The following is a 27,368-nucleotide window of genomic DNA, read 5'->3' as shown; positions in this document are numbered from 1 at the left end:
GTATATGTGTGATGAGGGTATATGTGTGATGAGGGTATTTGTTTGATGAGGGTATATGTGTGATGAGGGTATATGTGTGATGAGGGTATATGTGTGATGAGGGTATATGTGTGATGAGGGTATATGTGTGATGAGGGTATATGTGTGCTGAGGGTATATGTGTGATGAGGGTATATGTGTGATGAGGGTATATGTGTGCTGAGGGTATATGTGTGATGAGGGTATTTGTGTGATGAGGGTATATGTGTGATGAGGGTATATGTGTGCTGAGGGTATATGTGTGATGAGGGTATATGTGTGATGAGGGTATATGTGTGATGAGGGTATTTGTGTGATGAGGGTATATGTGTGATGAGGGTATATGTGTGCTGAGGGTATATGTGTGATGAGGGTATATGTGTGATGAGGGTATATGTGTGCTGAGGGTATATGTGTGATGAGGGTATATGTGTGATGAGGGTATTTGTGTGATGAGGGTATATGTGTGATGAGGGTATATGTGTGATGAGGGTATATGTGTGATGAGGGTATATGTGTGATGGGTATATGTGTGATGAGGGTATATGTGTGATGAGGGTATATGTGTGATGAGGGTATATGTGTGATGAGGGTATATGTGTGATGAGGGTGTATGTGTGATGAGGGTGTATGTGTGATGAGGGTGTATGTGTGATGAGGGTGTATGTGTGCTGAGGGTATATGTGTGATGAGGGTATATGTGTGATGAGGGTATATGTGTGATGAGGGTATATGTGTGATGAGGGTATATGTGTGCTGAGGGTATATGTGTGATGAGGGTATTTGTGTGATGAGGGTATATGTGTGATGAGGGTATATGTGTGCTGAGGGTATATGTGTGATGAGGGTATATGTGTGATGAGGGTATATGTGTGCTGAGGGTATATGTGTGATGAGGGTATATGTGTGATGAGGGTATATGTGTGATGAGGGTATATGTGTGATGAGGGTATATGTGTGATGAGGGTATTTGTGTGATGAGGGTATATGTGTGATGAGGGTATATGTGTGATGAGGGTATATGTGTGATGAGGGTATATGTGTGATGAGGGTATATGTGTGATGAGGGTATATGTGTGCTGAGGGTATATGTGTGATGAGGGTATATGTGTGATGAGGGTATATGTGTGCTGAGGGTATATGTGTGATGAGGGTATATGTGTGATGAGGGTATTTGTGTGATGAGGGTATATGTGTGATGAGGGTATATGTGTGCTGAGGGTATATGTGTGATGAGGGTATATGTGTGATGAGGGTATATGTGTGCTGAGGGTATATGTGTGATGAGGGTATATGTGTGATGAGGGTATTTGTGTGATGAGGGTATATGTGTGATGAGGGTATATGTGTGATGAGGGTATATGTGTGATGAGGGTATATGTGTGATGGGTATATGTGTGATGAGGGTATATGTGTGATGAGGGTATATGTGTGATGAGGGTATATGTGTGATGAGGGTATATGTGTGATGAGGGTGTATGTGTGATGAGGGTGTATGTGTGATGAGGGTGTATGTGTGATGAGGGTGTATGTGTGCTGAGGGTATATGTGTGATGAGGGTATATGTGTGATGAGGGTATATGTGTGATGAGGGTATATGTGTGATGAGGGTATATGTGTGATGAGGGTATATGTGTGATGAGGGTATATGTGTGATGAGGGTATATGTGTGATGAGGGTATATGTGTGATGAGGGTGTATGTGTGATGAGGGTATATGTGTGATGAGGGTGTATGCGTGATGAGGGTGTATGTGTGATGAGGGTGTATGTGTGATGAGGGTGTATGTGTGATGAGGGTGTATGTGTGATGAGGGTGTATGTGTGATGAGGGTATATGTGTGATGAGGGTGTATGTGTGCTGAGGGTATATGTGTGATGAGGGTATATGTGTGATGAGGGTATATGTGTGATGAGGGTATATGTGTGATGAGGGTGTATGTGTGCTGAGGGTATATGTGTGATGAGGGTATATGTGTGATGAGGGTATTTGTGTGATGAGGGTATATGTGTGATGAGGGTATATGTGTGATGAGGGTATTTGTGTGATGAGGGTATATGTGTGATGAGGGTATATGTGTGATGAGGGTATATGTGTGATGAGGGAATATGTGTGATGAGGGTATTTGTGTGATGAGGGTATTTGTGTGATGAGGGTATTTGTGTGATGAGGGTATATGTGTGATGAGGGTATATGTGTGATGAGGGTATATGTGTGATGAGGGTGTATGTGTGGTTGACTCACTCAGTAGGTCTCTATAGTCTTTGATCTGTTCAGCCTGGGCCTGCACCGTGGCCTCAGACACCATGAGTCTCTCCTTCAGCTCGTTGCTCTCTAGCTGCAGATGTACAGCCTTCTCAACCATCCCCGTCTCCGTGGCGCTGTGCCGCCTGCCTCCAGCCTCTCCTCCTGCCTCCTCATCATCCTCACCATCCTCATCCTGCAACACAAGACCAGAGCAATGTTACATCCATAGAGATGCAGATATTCATTTCAGGCCTAAAAAACACGAACAGTTGATCTATCTATATACAGTATCACACATTATTAGAGTATTATTTGGTGTGTGGTGGTTCCCCCTACCTGTATGGAGTGGGACAGCAGGGCTCCCAGGTCCAGAGAGACAGGCCTAGTGCAGTGTCTCTTCCCTAGGCTAAGGTCTCTCAGGGTGGGCCTGAGGGCACAGCACTTCCCCTGGGACGGACACTCATCATCCCAGGCCTCCCACAGCTCAGACCCACAAAGGTCCTCCTCCTCCTCCTCTTCTTCATCCTCCTCTTCCTCCAGAATAATCTGTTCATGCCTAAGGTCTGTCTCTGGCTGTCTCTCTGTCTGGTGAGACTTCAGCTCCTCATTCTCCATGCGTAGGCTGAAGAGGGCTTTCCTGTGAGAGAGAGAACACAGACAAACCTCAGCTGACACCTCTCATGTCCACTGCTCCAGCCAGGGTGAAAACCACAGGCGTTTGTACACCTATAAGCTGGACCTCTGTATACCAGTGGAGGCTCCTCAGAGGAGGAAGGGGAGGACCATCCTCCTCAGTGAATTTCATTAAAATCTAAATACTGAAACATTAAAGAAGTTATCCTTTTTAGATAAAACTATACAAAATATATTCACGTCACCAAATAATTGATTAAAATACACTGTTTTGCAATTACAATGAAGGTCTACAGTAGCCTCAGCAGCACTCTGTAGGGTAGCACCATGGTGTAACCGGAGGACAGCTAGCTTCTGTCCTCCTCTGGGTACATTGACTTCAATACAAAACAAAACCTAGGAGGCTGATGGTTCTCACTGTCACGACTTCTTGTTCGGGCAGGCTTCGGCGTTCATCGTCACCGGCCTTCTAGCCACTGCAGCTCCATATCTCATCATTCCATTTGTCTTGTCTTGTCAATTACACACACCTGGTTCATATTCCCCTCATTAGTATGTGTTTAAGTGTTCCCTCTGCCCCCTTGTCCTTGTGGGTGATTGTTCATTGTGAGGATTAGTAGCTCGGTTGAGCTCAGTATTTTGTATTGCCGGGGTATTTTCCCTGTGTGCATGTTTGTTCCAGTGCGCCTGTTTTGCGCACTGGACTGGTTACGCTGGATTACGGAATAAACTCTGTATACTGTGATTAACCCTCCTGCGCCTGACTCCTTCAAATCACGCATCACAGAATCACCCACCCGCTATGGAGTCAGCGGGAGAAGAGCGCATGCCTGGAGTCGTGGCACGGGTCCAGGAGCATTCAACAATGCTAGCCAGCTTGAGAGAAGCGATGGATTCTCCAGGTCGTCATTCGCCTGGAGAGGAGAGGACCGGATCTGTCGAGACCAGCTGGGCAACCGGATCCAGCCACCCACACCCCAGCACCCAGAGGGATCCATATATCGACGGGACAGCTGCTCTCTGCCAGGGATTCCTCCTCCAACTGGAGCTCTACTTCTCCAGCATCAGGCCGGCCCCATCGGAGCGGGAGAAGGTGTCCGCCCTCGTCTCCTGCCTCTCGGGGAAAGCCCTGGAGTGGGCCAACGCGGTCTGGAACGAAGGAGGAGCCGCGTTGGACAACTACGGGGAGTTCGCTTGCCTCTTTCAGGCTGTCTTCGATCACCTGACCGAAGGTCGAGAGGCGGGCGAGCGGCTGGTCCACCTGAGGCAAGGGACGAGAACTGCGCAGGACTTCGCCTTGGAGTTTCGGACTCTAGCAGCTGGGTCCGGGTGGAACGAGCGTGCCCTTATCAACCACTTCAGGTGCCATCTGCGGGAGGACGTCCGAAGGGAGCTAGCCTGCCGGGACACCATGTTGTCCTTCACGCAACATGGCCATCCGTTTGGACAACCTGCTGGCGGCCAGAGGACGTCCTGGAGGGGGTCTGCCCGTTCCAACCCCGGCCGACTCGTATCACGAGCTGATGGAGCTGGGTGGAGCCGCAATCCGAGAGAGCGGAGGAGACAGCGCCAGTGTCACTCTAGTGGCACAAAGGGACATTACACCGCACAACGTCGTCAGCGTTCTTTTGGGTCTGGAGGCGGCAGGCAGGGCACTCTCGCATCACCCCAGGTATCGAACACCCACACTCGTTCAGAGCCCTCTGCTGCACACTGTACCCTACCCATCCACTTTCCTGATCACATTGTAGTTCCCCAGTGTAAGGCGCTTGTCGATTCAGGCACAGCTGGGAACTTTATGGACAGGGCATTCTCACACAGTCTAGGCATTTCATTGGTTCCCCTATCCATTCCACTCCCTGTCAGAGCACTTGACAGTCGACCATTAGGGTCCGGGTTTGTTAGGGAAGTTACCGCACCAATCACCATGGTTACCCACGAGACTCATTGCGAGCAAGTCACGTTTTTTATCATTGAGTCTCCTGCTTTCCCTGTGGTACTAGGTATCCCTTGGTTAGCACTCCACAACCCCACATTCTCATGGCCGCAGAGGGTTCTCACGGGGTGGTCGCGAGAGTGTCAGGGTAGGTGTCTCTGTGTTTCCGTTGGTGCAACCACGGTGGAAAGTCCAGACAGTACCTCCACCGTGCACATTCCCTCCGAATACCTCGATTTGGCGCACGCGTTTTCCAAAACGCAGGCGAACAAGTTACCACCTCATCGGGCGGGGGATTGCGCAATAAACCTCCAGATAGACGCTGTGCCTCCCAGGAGTCATGTGTATCCCCTGTCACAGGCTCAAACGGAGGCTATGGAAACATATGTCACCGAGTCCCTCCACTTCACCCGCCTCCTCAAGTTTATTTTTTGTGAAGAAGAAAGACGGCAGTCTGCGCCCTTGCATTGATTATCGATCACTGAACAAGGAGACCATATGATTTAGTTATCCTCTCACCCTCATTCCTTCAGTGATCGAGTCAATGCATGGGGCGCGCTTCTTCACCAAATTAGATCTCTGGAGTGCGTACAACCTGGTGCGTGTCCAAGAGGGGGATGAGTGGAAGCCAGCATTCAGCACAACCACAGGGCATTATGAATACCTGGTGATGCCCTACGGTTTGATGAATGCTCCATCCGTCTTCTAGTCCTTTGTGAACGAGGTGTTTCGGGACATGCTTGTTCGCGGTGTAGTGGTCTACATTGTTGACATTCTGGTGTATTCCACTACGCGTGCCGAGCATGTGTCCCTGGTTCGCAAAGTGCTGGCCTGACTGTTGGAAAATGACCTTTATGCCAAGGCAGAAAAGTGTCTGTTTTTCCAGCAGTCCTTCTCCTTCCTCGGATACCGCATTCCCACCTCAGGTGTGGAGATGGAGGGAGATCGCATTTCAGCCGTGCGTAATTGGCCAACTCCAACCATGGTTAAGGAGGTGCAGCGCTTTATTGGCTTCACCAACTACTATCGGAGGTTTATCCGGGGCTTTGGCAAGGTCGCAGCTCCCATTACATCTCTGTTGAAGGGTAGGCCGTCCCGGCTCCGCTGGTCTGCCGAGGTGGACAGTGCCTTCAGTAACCTGAGGGGTCTGTTCACCTCAGCCCCGGTACTGGCCCACCTCGATCCATCACTACCGTTCGTAGTGGAGGTGGATGCGTCCGAGGTAGGGATAGGTGCTGTCCTATCTCAACGCTCGGGCACGCCACCCAAGCTCCGCCCCTGTGCCTTCTTCTCTAAGAAGCTCAGCCCGGCGGAGCAGAACTACGACGTTGGTGATCAGGAGCTGATGGCTGTTGTCCGAGCCCTGACCGTGTGGAGACATTGGCTCGAAGGGGCGAAACACCCTTTCCTCGTCTGGACGGACCACCGTAACCTGGAGTACATCCGGGCAGCGAGGAGGCTGAAACCTCGCCAGGCCAGGTGGGCCCTATTCTTCACCTGGTTTGATTTCACACTATCATACATCCCGGGTATGAAGAACGTGAAGGCAGACGCATTGTCACGGCTGTATGACACTGAGGAGAGGCCCAGAGACAACACCCCCATACTCCCGGCCTCCTGCATTGTGGCGCCGGTAGTATGGGCGATGACGCGGATATAGAGCAGGCGTTACACACAGAGCCATCTCCACCTCAGTGTCCAGCTGGGTTGCGGTATGTGCCTGATCTTATCTGGGACCGTCTGATCTACTGGGCACACACGTCACCCTCCTCTGGTCACCCAGGTATCGGCCGTACAGTGCGCTGCCTGACCGGAAAGTACTGGTGGCCTACCTTGGCTAAGGACGTGAGGGTGTATGTCTCCTCCTGCTCGGTGTGCGCCCAGAGTAAGGCACCTAGGCACCTCCCAGCGGGTTAGTTACAACCTTTACCAGTTCCACAACGACCATGGTCTCACCTGAGTGTTGATTTCCTTACCGATCTTCCCCTCTCCCAAGGTAACACCACCATCCTGGTCGTTGTGGACCGCTTTTCCAAGGCCTGCCGCCTCCTTCCTCTGCCCAGTCTCCCCACGGCCCTGCTAACTGCGGAGGCCCTGTTTACACACGCCTTCCGGCACTATGGGGTACCAGAGGATATAGTGTCTGACCGGGGTCCCCAGTTCACATCCAAGGTCTGGAAGACGTTCATGGAACGTCTGGGGGACTCGGTCAGCCTGATCTCTGGTTTCCACCCTGAGTCTAATGGGCAGGTGGAACGGGTAAATCAGGATGTGGGTAGGTTCCTGCGGTCCTACTGCCAGGACCGGCCGGGAGAGTGGTCAGGGTTCTTGCCATGGGCTGAATATGCCCAGAACTCTCTCCGTCACTCCTCCACTAACCTAATGCCATTCCAATGTGTTTTAGGTTACCAACCGGTTCTGGCACCGTGGCACCAGAGCCAGACCGAGGCTCCTGCGGTGGATGACTGGTTTCGGCGCGCCGAGGAAACGTGAGACGCTGCCCACGTCCACCTCCAACACGCTGTGTGTCGTCAGAAGGCCAGCGCTGACCGCCAACGCAGTGAGGCCCCGGTCTTCGTACCGGGTGATCGGGTCTGGCTCTCGACCCGGAATCTGCCCGTCCGCCTGCCCTGCCGGAAGCTGAGCCCGCGTTTTTTGGGGGCCGCTCAAAGTCCGGAGGAGAATCAACAAGGTTACCTATAGGTTGTTACTCTCCCATGATTACCGTATTAACCCCTCGTTTCATGTGTCTCTCCTCAGGCCGGTGGTGGCTGGTCCGCTCCAGGAGTCTGAGGTGCAGGAGGTCCCTCCGCCTCCACTGGACTAAGAGGGGGCCCGGCGTACTCCGTCCGTTCCATCCTGAATTCGAGGCGTCGGGTGGGGGGCCTTCAGTACCTCGTGGAGTGGGAGGGGTATGGTCCAGAGGAACGGTGCTGGGTCCCGGTGAGGGATATCCTCGATCCCTCCCTGTTGCGGGATTTCCACCGTCATCATCCGGCTCTCCCTGCTCCGCGTCCTCCTGGACGTCAAGGGGGGGGGGGGGTACTGTCACGACTTCCTCCGAAGCTGCCTCCCCTCCTTGTTCGGGCAGGCTTCGGCGTTCGTCGTCACCGGCCTTCTAGCCACTGCCACTCTATATCTCATCATTCCATTTGTCTTGTCTTGTCAATTACACACATCTGGTTCATATTCCCCTCATTAGTATGTGTTTAAGTGTTCCCTCTGCCCCCCTTGTCCTTGTGGGTGATTGTTCATTGTGAGAATTAGTAGCTCGGTTGAGCTCAGTATTTTGTATTGCCGGGGTATTTTCCCCGTGTGCATGTTTGTTCCAGTGCGCCTGTTTTGCGCACTGGACTAGTTACGCTGGATTACGGAATAAACTCTGTATACTGTGATTTACCCTCCTGCACCTGACTCCTTCAAATCACGCATCACACTCACTCCCTTCCATAGACACACACAGTCATTATGACAACTTCCAGAGGACATCCTCCAACCTATCAGAGCTCTTGCAATCTCAACTGACATGTTGTCCACCCAATCAGGATCAGGATCAGAGAATGAATCTAGTACTGAAAGCATAAGCTACAGCTAGCTAGCACTGCAGTGCATCAAATGTGGTGAGTAGTTGACTCAAAAAGAGAGAAAGACAATAGTTGAACTGTTAACAAATTAATTTCTTTCAAAATTAAGGAGAAGCAAGAGAGAGCAAGAGAGAGAGAGCGAGAGCGATAGCTATATTTGGTTGTATTTAAAAAAAAAAACGTTCACTAGTTTAGCCTACTCAAACACCCGGCTCAAACAGAGAGGGATGCTATGTTAGCTAGCTGGCTATGGCTATGCAACACTGGAACTCTTCCAAATCAAGGTAAGCTTTTGGTTTGATTAATTTAATGCCACCGGGGTCCGCCGGTGTAACTGCTAAACTGCTTATGCAGCTAGCTAGTTTAGCCTACTCAAACAGAGAGGGATGTTATGTTACCTAGCTGGCTATGGCTATCCAACACTGAAACTCTTCCAAGTCAAGGTAAGCTTTTGGTTTTATAAATGTATTGCCTGCTAAACTGCTTTCTGGATGTGCACTGGACTGCATGATTGTAACGGGTTTACTAACGTGTTAGTTCTAGTAGCTATGTTGACTATGACGTGACAACAATGTAGGTTGTGTGTAGCGGTTAGCAGTTATGATATGAAGGTTTGGCTTGAAACGTTTTTTTAGCCTGGTCACAGACAGCTGATGTGTTGTGCACTGAAGTCCACAAGCGAAAGGAAGAGGTGCGAGGAGGCGAGCGCGTAGATACCGTATTTTCCGCACTATAAGGCGCACTTAAAAGCCTTTAATTTTCTCCAAAAACTACAGTGCGCTTTATAATCCGGAGCGCCTTATATATGGATCAATTGGTTAATTGGTTGATCCATGCTGGTTGTACACGCCGCTCAAGGCGCTCTGTCAAAATGTTTCAGTATGAAAAAACAATCAAAACAATTTAATAATAATGAAATGTTTCAGTACGACTGGTAAACTACAAAGCCGCACCGCTTGCAGCATTACGGCTACCGTAGTCAGTAAACACTGGTACTGTGCTTACTCACAGTCCCACACCACTTGTGTGTGTATAAAGACCCCAAAATGGCACCTTTCAAGGGACACGTTTACGACGCAGAGTTCAAGCCCAAGGCTGTCGGTCACACAGTAGAATATGGGAATAGAGCAGCAGCGAGAGAATTCAACATTAATGAATCAATGGGCTGATATATCAGTCTCAACTGTGGTCCAAGCTTTCACGAAGGCAGGAATAATCTCTAAACTGCCAGGCAACAGCAGCGACACTGACTCGGATAATGACGAGAGGGTGCCGGGCAGGTTGGATGCCGTAGTCGCCCAACTGTTCAATTCGGACACTGAAGAAGAAGAATTCGAGGGATTCGTGGACGGGGAATGAACTGAAAAAGTGTGCTTTACGTGTTATACGTAACTGAACAATGTTGAGTTATACACTAACGTTTGATTTAGTGGTATCAGACTGTTTCTTTTACTACGTGTTTACTGAATCGGGGAAAAGTTCCCCTCCACGTTTGGGAGAAGAGTGAGCAAGGCTGAGAGATATTGTTAATATGCACATTAACGTTTGAACAACGTTACCATGGGAGTGAACGGAGTTGTCAGAACGCTTAATCCAGGCTCTGTCGTAGCTGGCCGCGACCGGGAGACCCATGGGGCGGCGCACAATTGGCCCAGCGTCGTCCAGGGTAGGGGAGGGAATGGCCGGCAGGGATGTAGCTCAGTTGGTAGAGCATGGTGTTTGCAACACCAGGGCTGTGGGTTCAATTCCCACGGGGGGTATAAAAAATAATGTATGCACTAACTGTAAGTCGCTCTGGATAAGAGCGTCTGCTAAATGACTAAAATGTAAAATGTAAATGTTAATAAAGTTTGACTTTATCTGACTGTTTTGTTGACATTCCCTTTAGCACAGCTCCATCTAGTGGATGCATAACGCAACCCCAGTCAAACGTTTGACTGTTTTCTATTCTATGCGCTTTATAATCCGGTGCGCCCTATATATGAAAACAGTTCTAAAATAGGCCATTCATTGAAGGTGCGCCTTATAATCCGGTGCGCTTTATAGTGCGGAAAATACGGTAGTTGTGAGAAGGGGGGCCGGTATGAAATAAATAATGTATGCACTCACTAACTGTAAGTCGCTCTGGATAAGAGCGTCTGCTAAATGACTAAAATGTAAATGTAAATGTAAGAAGTTATTATTACAACGAGCAAAGTGATCATGCTGTTTCTATGTGACTGCTATGAAAGTTATGTGTTTACGCGTGATCAGGGGTGTATTCATTCTGCCGATTCTGTTGAAAAACATTTCTTAAACAGAAGCAAACGGAACGAAACGGGGATAAACATACCTGAATTTGTCCAAAATAAACTCTAATTTGCAACGGTTGGACTAATGATTACACCTTAGATCAGCTAGATGCAGGCAAGACAAGAGTGTGAAAGGCGGTATTGAATGTGTCACTGCCTGTCACCTTGATTACTCAAAATTCTCTCGGCCAGTTAGAAAGATATGGCATATAGAAGCAAACCGGATGGACATCATGAAAATGATCGGAGAGGTTGAGAGTAGAAGAAGTTCAGGAGAAGAAAAAAAAATATATATATATATAATTATTGTAAAATTGACTGTGTCCATAAAATGTATATAGTAAGTATAAGATGGAAGTAGAGGCCTAAGCATTGTTGTTCACTAGTTTACTCCAATTAGGGGAGGAGTGGTGGGGTTGGAAAGTAATAAAGGGGAATATATATTTTTTAAAGGATATGTATGTGTATGTATGTATGTATGTGTATGTATGTAGCTGGTCCTCTGTAGCTCAGCTGGTAGAGCACGCCGCTTGTAACGCCAAGGTAGTGGGTTCGATCCCCGGAACCCCCCATACACAAAAAAATGTTTTATGCATGCATGACTGTAAGTCGCTTTGGATAAAAGCGTCTGCCAAATGGCATATTATGTATATGTAGGTATGTGTGTATATATATATATATATATATATATATAAAACATGGGGGATTGGAAGTGATGCAGACAATTACATTGATGGAAGTTACAATCTATCTGCAATATTAAGCTGATCTACCCCATAAAACATTTACAACATAAGTGGGGCGGCAGGTAGCTTAGTGGTTAAGAGCGTTGTGCCAGTAACCGAAAGGTTGCTGGTTCTAATCCCCGAGCCGACTAGGTGAAAAATCTGTCGATGTGCCCTTGAGCAAGGCACTTAATCCTAATTTCTCTGGATAAGAATGTCTGCTAAAATGTAAGTGCACAGTCCGGGATCATTTTTGTATTATTATTATTTTTTATATATAAATAAATCATTAAAAAATAATACAAAAATTATCTCGGACTGTGCACTTACGTTGTAAACCTTTATTCATAGGTTAGGTTGTAGCAACCTCATGATGGGAACAGGGAAAATTCAAGTATCATGTAGTAGCCTAAACCTATCGCTGTTACATTGAACTGGGTGAATGGAATATGAATTACAGTCATCCAATATGCTGTAATAGAAATAAAGCCATGCTCATAAAAAATATTATCATCCTCCCTCATCTTAAACAGTACGACCGCCAAAATATGGAGTCAATGTTTCCTTATATGAATGAAGGTACATTTTTATTAATTTAATCTAATTCATTTAATTTAATTCACTTTCATTCCTATACTGTATCTATATCATGTTTCATAACAACATGTGTTGTGTGCATTCAGCCAGTCAGCATGTTTTTGTTACCTCATCTGGGACAGGGAGGAGAAGCCAGCCTTCTCCAGCTGAACCTTAAGCTCCTGCAGTTCTCTCTCCACCACCCTCTTCTGTTGCACCAACTGTTTCACCTCCACCAGCCCCTGGCCCTCTCCCACAGCATCCTGGGATAGCTTTCCCATCCCAGGTCCTCCACGAAGCTCTGGGTTCTGATTTGAGGAGAGAGAGATGAGCGTGCAAGATCGCCACAGTATGTTGATAACTAAAATATGTGGTGGTTAGTGGTGGTTAGGCAAGATTCAATGTGACATGATTAGGACAAAATAATCTACCACTATTTCAATATTCTAGGTTAGCTAAAGTCGGGCAGCAGGTAGCCTAGCGGTAAGAGCATTGGGCCATTAACCGAAAGGTTGCTAGTTCGAATACCCGAGCCGACAAGGTGTCCTTGAGCAAGGCACTTAATCCTAATTTGCTCTGGGGTGGCGTACTACTATGACCCTGTAAAACAACACATTTTGCTGCACCTATCTGGTGTGTGTGACAATAAAATAAAAAATTATTAGTGTATGGCCTACCTGCATGGTGGCTAGGGTTTGAGCTGTCAGTTTGGACTCCTCTTCCTCTGTGCTGTCTGCATAGTCACTGTTGACATCATCCTCTTCCTCTGAGCTGAATTCTGTAAAGAGAACACAGTTCTTAGCATAAACATACACACAAGTTCTGAGAAGAAAATGTCACACTGACAAAGAGCGTCACTCTTTTGCATTTGGCAACAGATCGATAAAAACATACAAATCCTTGACACTTCTTGCTTTTGCCAGAGTACAATTAAACAACCTTTATATACTGTACATGTTCACATCATACATAACCTACCCCAATCCTGGCCTGTCTGTATGTCAAAGTCTTTCCACCAAAAAGCTAACTGACGTGAACGCATCGACAAAAGATTATTCCTACAGTCAGTAAATGGTGGTGGTCACCCTTTAAACCGCTCCTCCTCCCTCTCAGTAAAGACAGGAAGAGAAGCTCTAAACAGAGCAGCTCAGACATTACCTCTGAGGGAATCTATCTCTCTGGACTGGGTTGTACTAGTGTATGGGCAGATAAACAGTAAGAGCAGATAACTTAACCACTTCCAGTAAATACAACCTTACAGACACAGGATGAGGTGTCTCAGACCAGAGTGCTAAGAGGAGAGGATTTAACATCTGTCCTGTAAGGCTATAGGAGTAGTTTTACAGTTATCCTTTATTTACAGGTAAAATACAATGATGTGTATATAAACCCTGGATTGCTAATGCTATGTATTGGCCAATGAGAGGCTTTGAAGCCACCAGTCGGCCATATTGGCACTTGAATGGAATGAATGGAATTCTACAGTATTTCAATTAAAAGTTTCAAGGACAAAATTACATGTATTTAAATATAGTTGTTGTTGTAGTGGGGACAGTAACATTAGTACTTTTAAAACATTTGACTTTAAGGTGCACTATGCAGAAATCACTCGGCAATTTCCTGGTTGCTGAAATTCTAATAGTTTGCCTAATTTCAGTTTATGTGACAAAACAAGCATAGAGAATGTAGAGAATCATTGTACCATCTAAACCACTGTGAAATATATTTTCAATAGCCAAAAATATTGTATTTTCAGCTGTTTGAAGCTGGTGTACAAAACTGAAAGTAAAAGAAAAAACTAAACTTAAGAACGGAAAGCATAGAAACAGCGCACATAGAACAGATCTACCGCTTCTTAGACTTGCTTTCAATGAGAATGACAGATATAGAACTCACATTTCTAGTTGGTTGGGTCGTCCAATAAGTTACGTATTGCAGCTTTAAGGAAAATGTTTTTATATATTTTTAAAACAAATGTTTAGCTCACATAATATAATTTAAAAGTATGAATTAAGGTGTCTGTAATATAATAAATGTGGCAAAAACTAATGTAGACATTAATAAATGCATTTCTATAGCTTCCAAAATATTTTTTTACAACGGGTCATATTGTGACAAGATGGAGGTGCGGTGGCCTCAAAACAGCGCCCCCTGTCAGTCATCTAGTGTATATCATTTATAAATAATCGGTCAAATATTAGCCTGGGACAAGCAGATCTCTTTGATTTACTGTAGGGAGGTCCCAGAACACTCCATGCTTTTAACTCTGATATCACCAGAATGTTGCATTGATCAAATCTACAGGTTTATGTATTTTATATCGGTAATAGATAATGCGATATGGCAAGTGCAGTGGAGGCTGCTGAGGGGAGAACGGCTCATAGTAATGACGGAACGGAGCAAATGGAACGTCATCAAACACCTGGAAACCATGTGTTTGATACCATTCCACAGATTCCGCTCCAGCCATTACCACAAGCCTATTCTCCCCAATTAAGGTGCCACCAACCTCCCGTGGAAAAGTGCAATTGACCAGGGCAAAGTTTTAAAATGCATAAAAAAGTGCAGAACGCACATCCTAAAAAGGATAAGGCATCATTGGAGCAATATAGTAGAGTCCATCATTTTGTCTAGATCTCTGTGTAATCTGTTTAGTGTTCACTTGACAAAGATTGGATTTCAGGAATATACTCTATTCAAATAGAAGCCCATTCAAAAGCATACAGTGGGGAAAAAAAGTATTTAGTCAGCCACCAATTGTGCAAGTTCTCCCACTTAAAAAGATGAGAGAGGCCTGTAGTTTTCATCATAGGTACACGTCAACTATGACAGACAAATTGAGAATTTTTTTTCCAGAAAATCACATTGTAGGATTTTTAATGAATTTATTTGCAAATTATGGTGGAAAATAAGTATTTGGTCACCTACAAACAAGCAAGATTTCTGGCTCTCACAGACCTGTAACTTCTTCTTTAAGAGGCTCCTCTGTCCCGTATTAATGGCACCTGTTTGAACTTGTTATCAGTATAAAAGACACCTGTCCACAACCTCAAACAGTCACACTCCAAACTCCACTATGGCCAAGACCAAAGAGCTGTCAAAGGACACCAGAAACAAAATTGTAGACCTGCACCAGGCTGGGAAGACTGAATCTGCAATAGGTAAGCAGCTTGGTTTGAAGAAATCAACTGTGGGAGCAATTATTAGGAAATGGAAGACATACAAGACCACTGATAATCTCCCTCGATCTGGGGCTCCACGCAAGATCTCACCCCGTGGGGTCAAAATGATCACAAGAACGGTGAGCAAAAATCCCAGAACCACACGGGGGGGACCTAGTGAATGACCTGCAGAGAGCTGGGACCAAAGTAACAAAGCCTACCTTCAGTAACACACTACGCCGCCAGGGACTCAAATTCTGCAGTGCCAGACGTGTCCCCCTACTTAAGCCAGTACATGTCCAGGCCCGTCTGAAGTTTGCTAGAGTGCATTTGGATGATCCAGAAGAGGATTGGGATAATGTCATATGGTCAGATGAAACCAAAATATTACTTTTTGGTAAAAACTCAACTCGTCGTGTTTGGAGGACAAAGAATGCTGAGTTGCATCCAAAGAACACCATACCTACTGTGAAGCATGGGGGTGGAAACATCATGCTTTGGGGCTGTTTTTTCTGCAAAGGGACCAGGACGACTGATCCGTGTAAAGGAAAGAATGAATGGGGCCATGTATCGTGAGATTTTGAGTGAAAACCTCCTTCCATCAGCAAGGGCATTGAAGATGAAACGTGGCTGGGTCTTTCAGCATGACAATGATCCCAAACACACTGCCCGGGCAACGAAGGAGTGGCTTCATAAGAAGCATTCCAAGGTCCTGGAGTGGCCTAGCCAGTCTCCAGATCTCAACCCCATAGAAAATCTTTGGAGGGAGTTGAAAGTCCGTGTTGCCCAGCGACAGCCCCAAAACATCACTGCTCTAGAGGAGATCTGCATGGAAGAATGGGCCAAAATACCAGCAACAGTGTGTGAAAACCTTGTGAAGACTTACAGAAAACGTTTCACCTGTGTCATTGCCAACAAAGGGTATATAACAAAGTATTGAGAAACGTTTGTTATTGACCAAATACTTATTTTCCACCATAATTTGCAAATAAATTCATTAAAAATCCTACAATGTGATTTTCTGGATTTTTTTTTCTCATTTTGTCTGTCATAGTTGACGTGTACCTATGATGAAAATTACAGGCCTCTCTCATCTTTTTAAGTGGGAGAACTTGCACAATTGGTGGCTGACTAAATACTTTCTTTCCCCACTGTATGTCTAAGCACTAGATGGCTGTAATCTTGTACTGTCAGACAGCCGAGTGATACAGTCCTGAGTGATACAATACTCCATAGATTATTTTCACAGATGCTACGCTGTGGAGCAGGCATAAAGGAGAGGTGTGGCCAGCAGGAGGGATCACTCTGCTCATTGGTCTAGCATGGCTCTGAGGATTAGAGAGTTCCCTTTAGGTGTGATTAGGGAGATCTGATTGACGTGTCTACATGCAACTAGGAAAGTCTACCCTTGTTTCTATGTAATGTCGTTGCCCTTCAAATAATCAAATAGAGTAATGCAATTGGAGCATTTTACTGTTGAAATTGGGAGGATTTTGTGTATATGTTCCTGTTATATGCAGTCATGCACACACGCAATGTATTTCTAGGGTAACATGCCCTATATCTACAAGTTAGCTCTACCTATACTTAGCTATCTGCTTCTCTGGCTAGAAACAACTGTGAATCAACTGTAACAGACAAAGAATCAGCCCTATTGACAGAGATTGAGCTTAATGTGACTGGCTATATATATATATATATATGTTTATGACCAGTGTACAACCCATGTAGACAATGTTTATGGAGTAGGTCAGGAAGGGAGGGACAGCTGAACCAAGCCCACCATAAACACCATATAAACCCGACAGAATAACACAAGTTTGTTTATTAAGCTTGTCAACATCATGGTCGTCAGGGTGTTTACTGTGTTCTAGTGATAATTATCTTATTGTGTTTGTGACTCAGATGGCAGACTGTGGAAAAGCCAAGTTATCAGATGGTTTCTCTTTTAGAGACGAACATGATGGGTAATGTCTCTGGGAGGAAGGATGAATATTAAACACACCTCTAGTCCAGGAGAGGATAATATGTGTCATATGGAACATTCTGGGCTCCTTATAGTGTGGCATTCAGACAATGTTTTATAGTTATTCATGGCTGTTAAAATGTACTGTACTCTTGCAAAAGCTAACATAACTTATCATCAAATTGAAGCACACATTTCAGACGGCAGTCATTGTTAGATATTCTACTAAAATCTGAGTTGCAGAGACTGGTATATAAACACAATACCATTACATGGTATATAATATAACCACCATGGTACATGCAGTTGAACATGCAAAGGCACACACATATTATTAGTATAAATAGCAAAAGTCACAACATAACTTTAAAACACATGCTGCTATTGACACTATCATACAAAGTTAAAAATTCCATGTTCTGCATGTAAACATAACTCCTACCTTCCCTCTCTGTTTCTCTGTCTACCAGTTACACATTCAGAGAAGCGTTTGATACACAAGCTACTGCACAGAAAAACGAATACATAACACAATTAAAACATCAACATTTATAATTGCAAATATAATATATAAATAACATTGTCTTGCAGATATTGCCAAGTCTTAACTATGGTTAGCATCATCACCCGAGAACCAAGAAACCCATGTTAGCAGACACATTAGTAAACCCATACACCACACCCCAAACTCTATTAGAAAAGAAAACAGTGCTGCCCCCTGTAGCCCAGAAGGTGCCACTACAAACAGAGCCCCATGCTCCTCTGATGCCCACCTCCAAACTCTGCCTGTCTGTCGACTGGCCTGTCTGTCTGGCCTGCCATGGTCCTGAGGGCTGTGAGCTCAGCCTGGGCATCCCTCTCCCTCCTCAGGGCCAGACGCAGCTCATCCTGCAGGGCCTGGAAGTTCTGGCTGGTCCCCTGGAGGTCTGGACCCTGGAGGCCTAGCTGAGACCCGTAGGCCTGGGAGCCAGAGGTTAGCTGTCTGCGGAGCTCCTGGAGACGTTCAGTTTGCTCACTCATCACCTCACCCAGACGACCTGCCGAGTCCTGGACGAGAGAGGGGGAGGGGGAGGAGACGGGAGGGAGGGGGAGGAGATGGGAGGGAGGGGGAGGGAAAGGATAGAGATTTTGGGGGATTCAAAGATCTGACTCAATACAGCTTCTTCATGGAAAAAACTCTCTCCCTCTCTATTCTCTCTTCTGTACTGGGGAACTGTAAGACCCTACCACAGTTCTCAGGTCATTTGGGTTGTATTACCTGGATGTACTGGTCCCTGGTGTTGATGGTGTTGAGCAGGTCCTGAACCAGTGTGTGGTGCTCCTGGGCCTGGCGGCTACGGTCGGACAGCAGTTCCTGGAACAGTTTCTCCTTCAGAGAGAGGCGAGCCTTCAGCTCCTCCACCACCTCACTGGGACCTGCCTTCACCTTACCTAGCAGGGCTCCAGTCAGGTCCTGGGAGGAGAGAGGGAGAGGGAGAGGGAGAGGGAGAGAGAGAAATAAATCATATATATAATTTTATAATTGTAGTGTGAAGAATCACAGAGAAATAGTTTTTCTATATTCTGTTCATTCGACAGATAAGCTCCAATCCTTATTTCTCGTTCAAATACTGTGTCCATGTCTACTGTGTCCATGTCTACTGTGTCCATGTCTACAGTGTCCATGTCTACTGTGTCCATGTCTACTGTGTCCATGTCTACTGTGTCCATGTCTACTGTGTCCATGTCTACTGTGTCCATGTCCATGTCTACAGTGTCCATGTCTACTGTGTCCATGTCTACTGTGTCCATGTCCATGTCTACTGTGTCCATGTCTACTGTGTCCATGTCTACTGTGTCCATGTCTACTGTGTCCATGTCCATGTCTACTGTGTCCATGTCTACTGTGTCCATGTCCATGTCTACAGTGTCCATGTCTACTGTGTCCATGTCTACTGTGTCCATGTCTACTGTGTCCATGTCCATGTCTACAGTGTCCATGTCTACTGTGTCCATGTCTACTGTGTCCATGTCTACCGTGTCCATGTCTACCGTGTCCATGTCTACTGTGTCCATGTCTACTGTGTCCATGTCTACAGTGTCCATGTCTACTGTGTCCATGTCTACTGTGTCCATGTCTACTGTGTCCATGTCCATGTCTACTGTGTCCATGTCTACTGTGTCCATGTCTACTGTGTCCATGTCTACAGTGTCCATGTCTACTGTGTCCATGTCTACTGTGTCCATGTCTACTGTGTCCATGTCTACTGTGTCCATGTCTACTGTGTCCATGTCTACAGTGTCCATGTCTACTGTGTCCATGTCTACAGTGTCCATGTCTACTGTGTCCATGTCTACTGTGTCCATGTCTACAGTGTCCATGTCTACTGTGTCCATGTCTACTGTGTCCATGTCTACTGTGTCCATGTCCATGTCTACTGTGTCCATGTCTACAGTGTCCATGTCTACTGTGTCCATGTCTACTGTGTCCATGTCTACTGTGTCCATGTCTACAGTGTCCATGTCTACTGTGTCCATGTCTACTGTGTCCATGTCTACTGTGTCCATGTCCATGTCTACTCTGTCCATGTCTACTGTGTCCATGTCTACTGTGTCCATGTCTACTGTGTCCATGTCCATGTCTACTCTGTCCATGTCTACTGTGTCCATGTCTACTGTGTCCATGTCTACTGTGTCCATGTCCATGTCTACTCTGTCCATGTCTACTGTGTCCATGTCCATGTCTACAGTGTCCATGTCTACTGTGTCCATGTCTACTGTGTCCATGTCTACTGTGTCCATGTCTACTGTGTCCATGTCTACTGTGTCCATGTCTACTCTGTCCATGTCTACTGTGTCCATGTCCATGTCTACTCTGTCCATGTCTACTGTGTCCATGTCTACTGTGTCCATGTCTACTGTGTCCATGTCTACAGTGTCCATGTCTACTGTGTCCATGTCTACTGTGTCCATGTCTACTGTGTCCATGTCTACAGTGTCCATGTCTACTGTGTCCATGTCTACTCTGTCCATGTCTACTGTGTCCATGTCTACTGTGTCCATGTCTACTGTGTCCATGTCTACAGTGTCCATGTCTACAGTGTCCATGTCTACTGTGTCCATGTCTACTGTGTCTTACCTCAGCCTCCTTGGTGCGTGTGTGCAGGGCGTTCTGTAGCTGGCTGATGAGTGTGTCTCTCTCTCTCAAGCTGCGGCTGTGTCTCTCCTCACTGTCTGCGTGATGGCACTGTACACTCCTCCACGCCTCACACACCTGCTCCTGCTCCAGACCTTTCCCACGCACCAGCACCTCCAGACTCTTTAACACACACACACACACACACACACATAGAGAAATATATAACAAATTCAGTAACCAGTGTGTGTGTGTGCGTGTATGCCTGTGTGTTGTGTGTGTGTTTATATTAGTGTGGTGTGTGTGTGTGTGTGTGTGTGTGTGTGTTTATATTAGTGTGGTGTGTGTGTGTGTGTGTGTTTATATTAGTGTGGTGTGTGTGTGTGTGTTTATATTAGTGTGGTGTGTGTGTGTGTGTGTTTATGCTAGTGTGGTGTGTGTGTGTGTGTTTATTTTAGTGTGGTGTGTGTTTGTGTTAATCAGTACCATGATGGTCTCTTCGTTGTTGGACAGTACACAACGTTGTCTCTCCAGGTCTCTCTCCTTCTCTCTCAGCAGTAGCTGTAGCTGGCGCAGCTCTCCCTCCTTCTCCTCCACACAGCAGAACTTCTCATCCACCGCTCGCTGATGGGAGGGAACATAATGAAATAGAACAATATAACGCGTCTCTATGGGAACACAGCTGTCAATCACTGCTATCATGCCCTGCTGTATCATGAGTTTGATGTAATAGCTGCAGTCGTTGTTCTTCGGGGTTCAACTCTGGTAGAGAATGTGTCTCACCTCCAGTGCTCTGTCTCTCTCCTTGATGCGCTCTTTCAGTTTGGTGAGGAGAGAATCCCTCTTGTCCCTGGGCTCCTGCTGCTGGTCCAACAACTCTGAGTACTCCTGAGAGACAGGGACAGGGTTGTGTGAGGGAGTGTGTGTGTGTGTGTGTGTGTGTGTGTGTGTGTGTGTGTGTGTGTGTGTGTGTGTGTGTGTGTGTGTGTGTGTGTGTGTGTGTGTGTGTGTGTGTGTCTCTGTGTGTCTGACCTGCACAAGCTGCGTTTTGCTCTGAAGCGAGGTCCTCAGCTCTCTGATGGTCTTCTCCATCTCCTCCTCCTCTCTCAGTCTCTCTCCCTCCTTTTCTTTCAGCTGTTCCTTTCTCTGCTGCAGCTCGGAGCGAACTTTCTCCAGCGCCAGATGCAAGTCCTAAAGGAGACAGGTAGCATCACACAGTCAGTCGCATACAAACACACACATGTTTACACACAAGCAAATACACAAACCTGGTTGTGTCTGTCAGTGCTGTGTCTGTGCTCCATGGCCCCCTGCAGGTCTTGCTCCAGGCGGGTCAGGGCTCTGGTCAGGTCCTCCTCCCTCCTGGTAGCCTGCCGCTGGGCCCTCTGGCCTGCCTGCAGCTCCAGCTGGGCCTGGAACAGAGAGCCCTGGAGGGCCAGCGCCTTCCCCTGCCCTCGCACTGACTCCGCCCCAGACACCTGCAGAGGAAAAGAAGGGGTGGGGTGGAGGGAAAGCCAGAAAGAGTGACGGGGTATACAGAGGACGCCTTCAGAGAGCTTTTTATTAGATCTAGTGTGCTGTGAGCAGGGGTCAGCTGTGCTCTTTCTGTATACCCCGTCACTCTTTCTGGCTTTACTACCAGAACCCATTGTCATTATAAAACACTAACTGTTAAGGATTTTTAAATAGTGGGTGTTTTCCAGTGTAGATTACGGCATAGTGTATACCACAGGAGGCTGCTGAGGGGAGAACGGGCTCATAATAATGGCCAGAACGGAGCAAATGGAATGACATCAAACACTTGGAGACCATGTGTTTGATGTATTTGATACCATTCCACTATTCCGCTCCAGCCATTACCACGAGCCCGTTCTTCCCAATAATGAAGGTGCCACCAGCCTCCTGTGCTCTATACGGAGTGTCTAAGTGCGTCAGCTGCAGATTTTATTCAGGGCATTTTGGTGTGATTGACCTGTAGAGTCTGGAGCTGGTTCCTGTTGGCCAGCTCTTTGAGAGAACACAGCATGTTGTTCTGTTCCTCTATGACCCGGTATAACTCTGCTGCCTGAGAGAGACACACAAAACACAAGTACCTTATAAGTAACCTATTGTTCATCAGTGGTGGAAAGAAATACATTGAGTGGCATGCAGAATCCTTTTTGTCAATATATTTTCTTGCCTCCCTCCCTCCCTCCATCTCCCTCCCTCCATCTCCCTCCCTCCCTCCGTCTCCATCCCTCCCTCCATCCCTCCCTCCCTCCCTCCATCTCCCTCCCTCCCTCCCTCCTCCCTCCCTCCCTCCCTCCATCCCTCCCTCCCTCCATCCCTCCCTCCCTCCCTCCATCTCCCTCCCTCCCTCCCTCCCTCCCTCCCTCCATCCCTCCCTCCCTCCCTCCATCTCCCTCCCTCCCTCCCTCCCTCCCTCCCTCCCTCCCTCCCTCCCTCCCTCCGTCTCCATACCTCCCTCCCTCCCTCCCTCCCTCCCTCCCTCCCTCCTCCGTCTCCATACCTCCCTCCCTCCCTCCCTCCATCTCCCTCCCTCCCTCCGTCTCCATACCTCCCTCCCTCCCTCCGTACCTCAGTCTCCTTGCTGTTGACAGTGTCAGTGAGGTTGAGGACGTTTCGTTCCTGTCTCTGTGCCTCCTCTCTGACCAAGCGCAGCTCACACTCCATGTCCCCCAGTTGCACCTGCAGCTTCTACACGACACAGTCACGGACACGTCAGAGCCAGGCAAAACATTATATAGAATATAACAGTTCACAAATGATGTAATCATGTTTATAAATACTTTATAAACAGGCCTTTAATTCAAATGTTCAATTTAGATTTTATTTTTTAAAACATTGAATACATAGTATACTTAGTAATGTAAAAATAGGAAGAGCTACAGAAATGTTGAGTGTCTGAGGGGGACGTGGTACCTGGTTCCTGGCCTCGCTCTCTCTGATCTTGGCCTGTAGAGAGTGGACCTGTAGCTGAGCCTTCAGGAGCTCACCAACACAGTGACCTGCAGCACTCTCGTACTGGGACAACTGGCCCTGCTGCTCATCTAGCAGTTTCTGAAACACCACACAACACACACAGAGGTCCAGGTTAACACACACACACACACACACACAGAGGTCCAGGTTAACACACACACACACACATACACAGAGGTCCAGGTTAACACACACACACACACACACACACCACACACACACACACAGAGGTCCAGGTTAACACACACACACACACACACAGAGGTCCAGGTTAACACACACACACACACACACACAGAGGTCCAGGTTAACACACACACACACACATACACCACACACACACACAGAGGTCCAGGTTAATACATAGAAGTACACACACACACACACACACACACACACACACACTTCCCATGCAGCTGTGTGTGAGAGTGGAAAGTGATGAGGTCAGCTAGCTCGCTGCTCGATCACTTCCTGAGGAAGAAGTCCCTGTTTCCACGGCAGCGTGGTGTTTATTTCCTGTTTGTTGTTTTTCAGATGTACAGATACAGATTGATCTGTACAACCACCCAGCCTGTTGGGGTTTAAAATAAACCACAACTCCAGGGTTCCATCTAAGAAGGGCTATCTTTCTGATTGTGAGGGACTATTTTGGTCTGTATGGTCTCTAATAGCCACCGGCTCTTTAGACTTTCACCTGGGATATGCGTGATAACATCTGCTCCCACATACTGTCCTGTAAACTCATTACTGGTAGGACACACACACATACATACACAGAGGACTCAAGCTGGGCTCTAATGACTGGATGCTGTTCCATGGGCTTAGTGAATCAACAACCCAGTAAACTCCCTGAGTCATGCTTATCAACATACCATTATTTCAGAGTATGGGTAGACTCATTCCTAGCCATGTGTCTACACTATGAGCCTGACAGACGAGGCCAGCAACTGGATAACTATTAACATGACAAAGAGCCTGTCTAACACGAGGCATCGTTGTTCATATAGCAACCGCTGCCATGGCTACGGCCATGTTGCTAGGATAGCGATGAGAGTGGTAATCAAAGGGGCCAGCTGTGTTCAGCTGTGTGATTGGCGGATGGCTTATGGGATGACTAAAACAGCCAATCAAATACAGCCAAAAGCCTTGGCCTTTTTCATTCATATTAAATAATAGACATTGAAACTGCAGATTAGCTGGAGAGGATCCATCTCAACTGCAATATCACAGCCTATGTGGAAATTCTACAAATCACTAGGGGAAATCTGGCAGAATTAAGCTCTATCCAGGGCCAGGCCTATAGAAGCTGATCTCCTCCCCAATCCAAGCTCCTTAATCTGGGTTTGGTAGTTCCAGTGTGTCTGGGGCTGGTGATGGTCCTGCTAGCTACCTGCTGGAAGCGGAAGGGCCCACACTGCACATAGTCATCCAGCCACTGCTGCTCCATCTCTGACAGCTCTGTCTGCAGCTCCTGCTGACTGCTGGGGGTCACCAGATCTGGGATGGCAGGGTGGGAGTAGAGGTAATAGTCTGGGGTCCTGAGGGACAGGGGGAGACCCGTCTCCAGTTTGGGTTTAACTAGGATAGGGAGCTTGCTGCCTTGAGGGGACTTTAGAGGTCTGTACTCGCAGTTCCTCACTAGACTTAGAGCCAGCTCCAGGGTCAACCCAGAGACTGACCTGTCCCTGGGGGCCTCATCCCACTGGAGGTGGGGGTCACTTCTCTGAGCCCTCCCTGGCTCTTTCTCTCCTCTCTCTCTCTCCTCTTCCTCTCGGTGGGCGGCGCAGGGCCGAGCCACGTCCACGGCTGTGTCCAGAGATTCTACCGACGTGCCCGGGCTGAGGGTCATCCTCTCTGGGTCCCCGTCACACAGCGTCCTGTCGCTCTCTGGTTCCATGGGAGGGGACTCGGAGGGGACAGGCGTGGACTCTGACCCTGTGGAGGTCTCCTCGCCCCCCATGGTGCTGCCTGAGTACCGGGTAGAGGGTCCACAAGACGTGCTCCTCCTGCCCACCCGCCGAGGGACCTTACACACAGCCTCGTAGTCAGAATCGGCCACACGGAGAGCGGCGCATCCCCTGCACCGCCTGGAGCGATGCCCAGAGAGAGTCTCTGATCCTGGGCACTGAGGGTGATGATGCTGGGTGTGGTGCTGGTGCTGGGGCTCTGGGGCTGGGCTCTGTTGGTCCTCGTGGTCGGCCCAGGACTCGTACACAGAGTAGGCCAGGTCGTCCTGGAGCAGGGCGCTGTACCTGGCCTCCTGCAGGGCTGAGAGGTCCACCACTGGGGAGTCACCCTCAGACCGCCCACCACCCTCTGTCCCTCGTTCCCCAGTACCCACCAGCCCCATCCCCATCCCAGTCTGATCCGGGGTCTGGTCCTCAGTATTGTTCTTCCGGTAGAGGCCTCCTACACACTGTCTAAGCCGGTCCTTCTCCAGCAGCAGCTTGTGCAGGCGCTCCAGGGACAGGGCCTCCACACGGGCGATCACTGTGTCGAAACGGTACATGCGGTCCAGCATGAAGGTACACTTGGAGCAGGCGAACTCCCCACGGCCATCGCGGGTCAGCTCTATGCCCAGGGCGTGGGACAGCAGCACCTGCAGGTTGAGTTTGGAGGCGGGATGGAAGATCCATCGCCGTTGGTTACCGCAGAGCTCACGGGCACAGATTCGACACAGCTCCTTCATTTTGAAGTCCAACATCACAGATAATTTCTGCTCTCAGTTTTACTGGGGGGGAATTGTGTCTGTTCAGATTGCTCAGGCAATAAAATAAAGTGTCTTGTACCAGCAGGTTGGAGATATCAATAATCCATCAATAAATCAATTGATTGAAATTATTTAGCTGTGCAATGTTCATGTAGTTTTCTTCAATGTGCTGCTTTCGCAACAGCTAATGGGGATCCTAATAAAATACCAAAATACCTAAATGTATTAAAAAAGTTATCTTCAAAATAAACTGGTCAATAGTAGCCTAATACATTAGACCAGTGCATTGTGCCATTTTGCTGTTGGTAAAAACTCATCGTTGTTGCATCCTCGATGAAGAGCGGCATCACTGAAACGGGGTACCATCGCATTGCAGTGCTTTTGAAGGGGCGCAATGATTTCTATATCAGCGCGATAATTTCTATTCAATGTCATCTAAAGAATATAGACTGTAATCAAACATAGTCAATATGGAATATAATAAGGAAGAGACGTCTTTCATTTGTGATGAGCGCAGATTAAAAATCCAGTGTGGTTGTCGTTGTCACAATGTCACTGTCTGCTGCAGGGACTGCAGCGCTTTCAGTTCGTCAATGTTACAAAATGTAATCAAGCAGATATACATTACATTAATCCCGGTTCCAGAATCAAACAAAAGATGTCACGGAATTTTTTTTCACTGCCGAAATGTCGATGTAATCTCATATTTTTTTACAGGGCTAATCCAAGACAACAAAATGATAGTTCCACTGTCTCATCGCCGTAATCCGACACGAACACGGAATTCACCACCCGAAACGAAAAGACAGTAGCAGAGACGTCCTTATAAAAAAGACGTCGTTGTCCCGTTATTTTTCGGCTCCATGATAGCAGTTCACCGGACGGTGTGATGAGGAAGGGAGAGGATGGAACGGGAGGGTTGAGTTCCACGGGTTTTAACGTGCATAGCCTATTAGCCTAGGTAGGCTACCGAACAGGGCGAGATGGCAACGTTGACAGAAATTCAGCCACACTGGACAACCTGGTCTCAGAGCATTTCGTATTATTCTGTACATAAATCCGAGAGAACACCATTTAGTATATGTTATGTTTCATATGGTATGTATTAATTTGTGATTCCAATTCGTATGATATGTTTCGAAATGCAATTCGTACAATATTCACAAATTTGCAAAACGTATGATATGTTACAAATTCCAATTTGGTGTTGCTAACGTTAGCTAGGTGGCTAACGTTAGCAAGGCTAAGGTTAGGGTTAAGGTTAGGAGTTAGGTTAAAGGGTTAGGATTAGGGGAAGGGTTAGCTAAAACGGTTAAGGTTAGGTTTAGGGGAAGGGTTATCTAACATGCTAAGTAGTTGCAAAGTAGCTAAAAAATAGTTAGTACTAGCAAGGTTGCTAATGATCTAAAATGTTAAAGTTGTCTG

At 47.2% G+C, this 27,368-nt stretch overlaps 1 protein-coding gene across 7 annotated transcripts in view; it reads right to left on the bottom strand.

Moving 5' to 3' along the window:
* Window positions 1-27,368, bottom strand: part of LOC121534061 (myomegalin) — an 80,304-nt gene that overhangs the window by 31,419 nt on the left and 21,517 nt on the right. For 3 of the 7 annotated variants that reach the window (XM_041840500.2, XM_041840501.2, XM_045205434.1), the window contains exons 1-15: window positions 24,624-26,964; window positions 23,174-23,311; window positions 22,829-22,948; window positions 22,224-22,316; window positions 21,520-21,729; window positions 21,284-21,442; window positions 21,035-21,139; window positions 20,738-20,875; window positions 20,255-20,434; window positions 18,395-18,589; window positions 17,910-18,183; window positions 12,687-12,787; window positions 12,139-12,317; window positions 2,601-2,901; window positions 2,262-2,457 (exon numbers count right to left, since the gene is read on the bottom strand). In XM_041840500.2, the coding sequence (XP_041696434.1) occupies window positions 2,262-2,457; window positions 2,601-2,901; window positions 12,139-12,317; window positions 12,687-12,787; window positions 17,910-18,183; window positions 18,395-18,589; window positions 20,255-20,434; window positions 20,738-20,875; window positions 21,035-21,139; window positions 21,284-21,442; window positions 21,520-21,729; window positions 22,224-22,316; window positions 22,829-22,948; window positions 23,174-23,311; window positions 24,624-25,937 (3,703 nt within the window). In that variant the 5' untranslated portion in view covers window positions 25,938-26,964. Of the gene's footprint in view, window positions 1-2,261; window positions 2,458-2,600; window positions 2,902-12,138; window positions 12,318-12,686; window positions 12,788-17,909; window positions 18,184-18,394; window positions 18,590-20,254; window positions 20,435-20,737; window positions 20,876-21,034; window positions 21,140-21,283; window positions 21,443-21,519; window positions 21,730-22,223; window positions 22,317-22,828; window positions 22,949-23,173; window positions 23,312-24,623; window positions 26,968-27,368 lie in introns of those variants that run through there. The other 4 variants (XM_045205436.1, XM_045205437.1, XM_045205438.1 and 1 more) reach the window with 3 other exon arrangements.

Source organism: Coregonus clupeaformis, chromosome 20 (assembly GCF_020615455.1).
Source record: "Coregonus clupeaformis isolate EN_2021a chromosome 20, ASM2061545v1, whole genome shotgun sequence".
Lineage (NCBI taxonomy): Eukaryota > Metazoa > Chordata > Actinopteri > Salmoniformes > Salmonidae > Coregonus > Coregonus clupeaformis.
The sequence above is the reverse complement of the archived record's forward strand: the minus strand, read 5'-3'. Positions and strand labels throughout refer to the sequence as shown.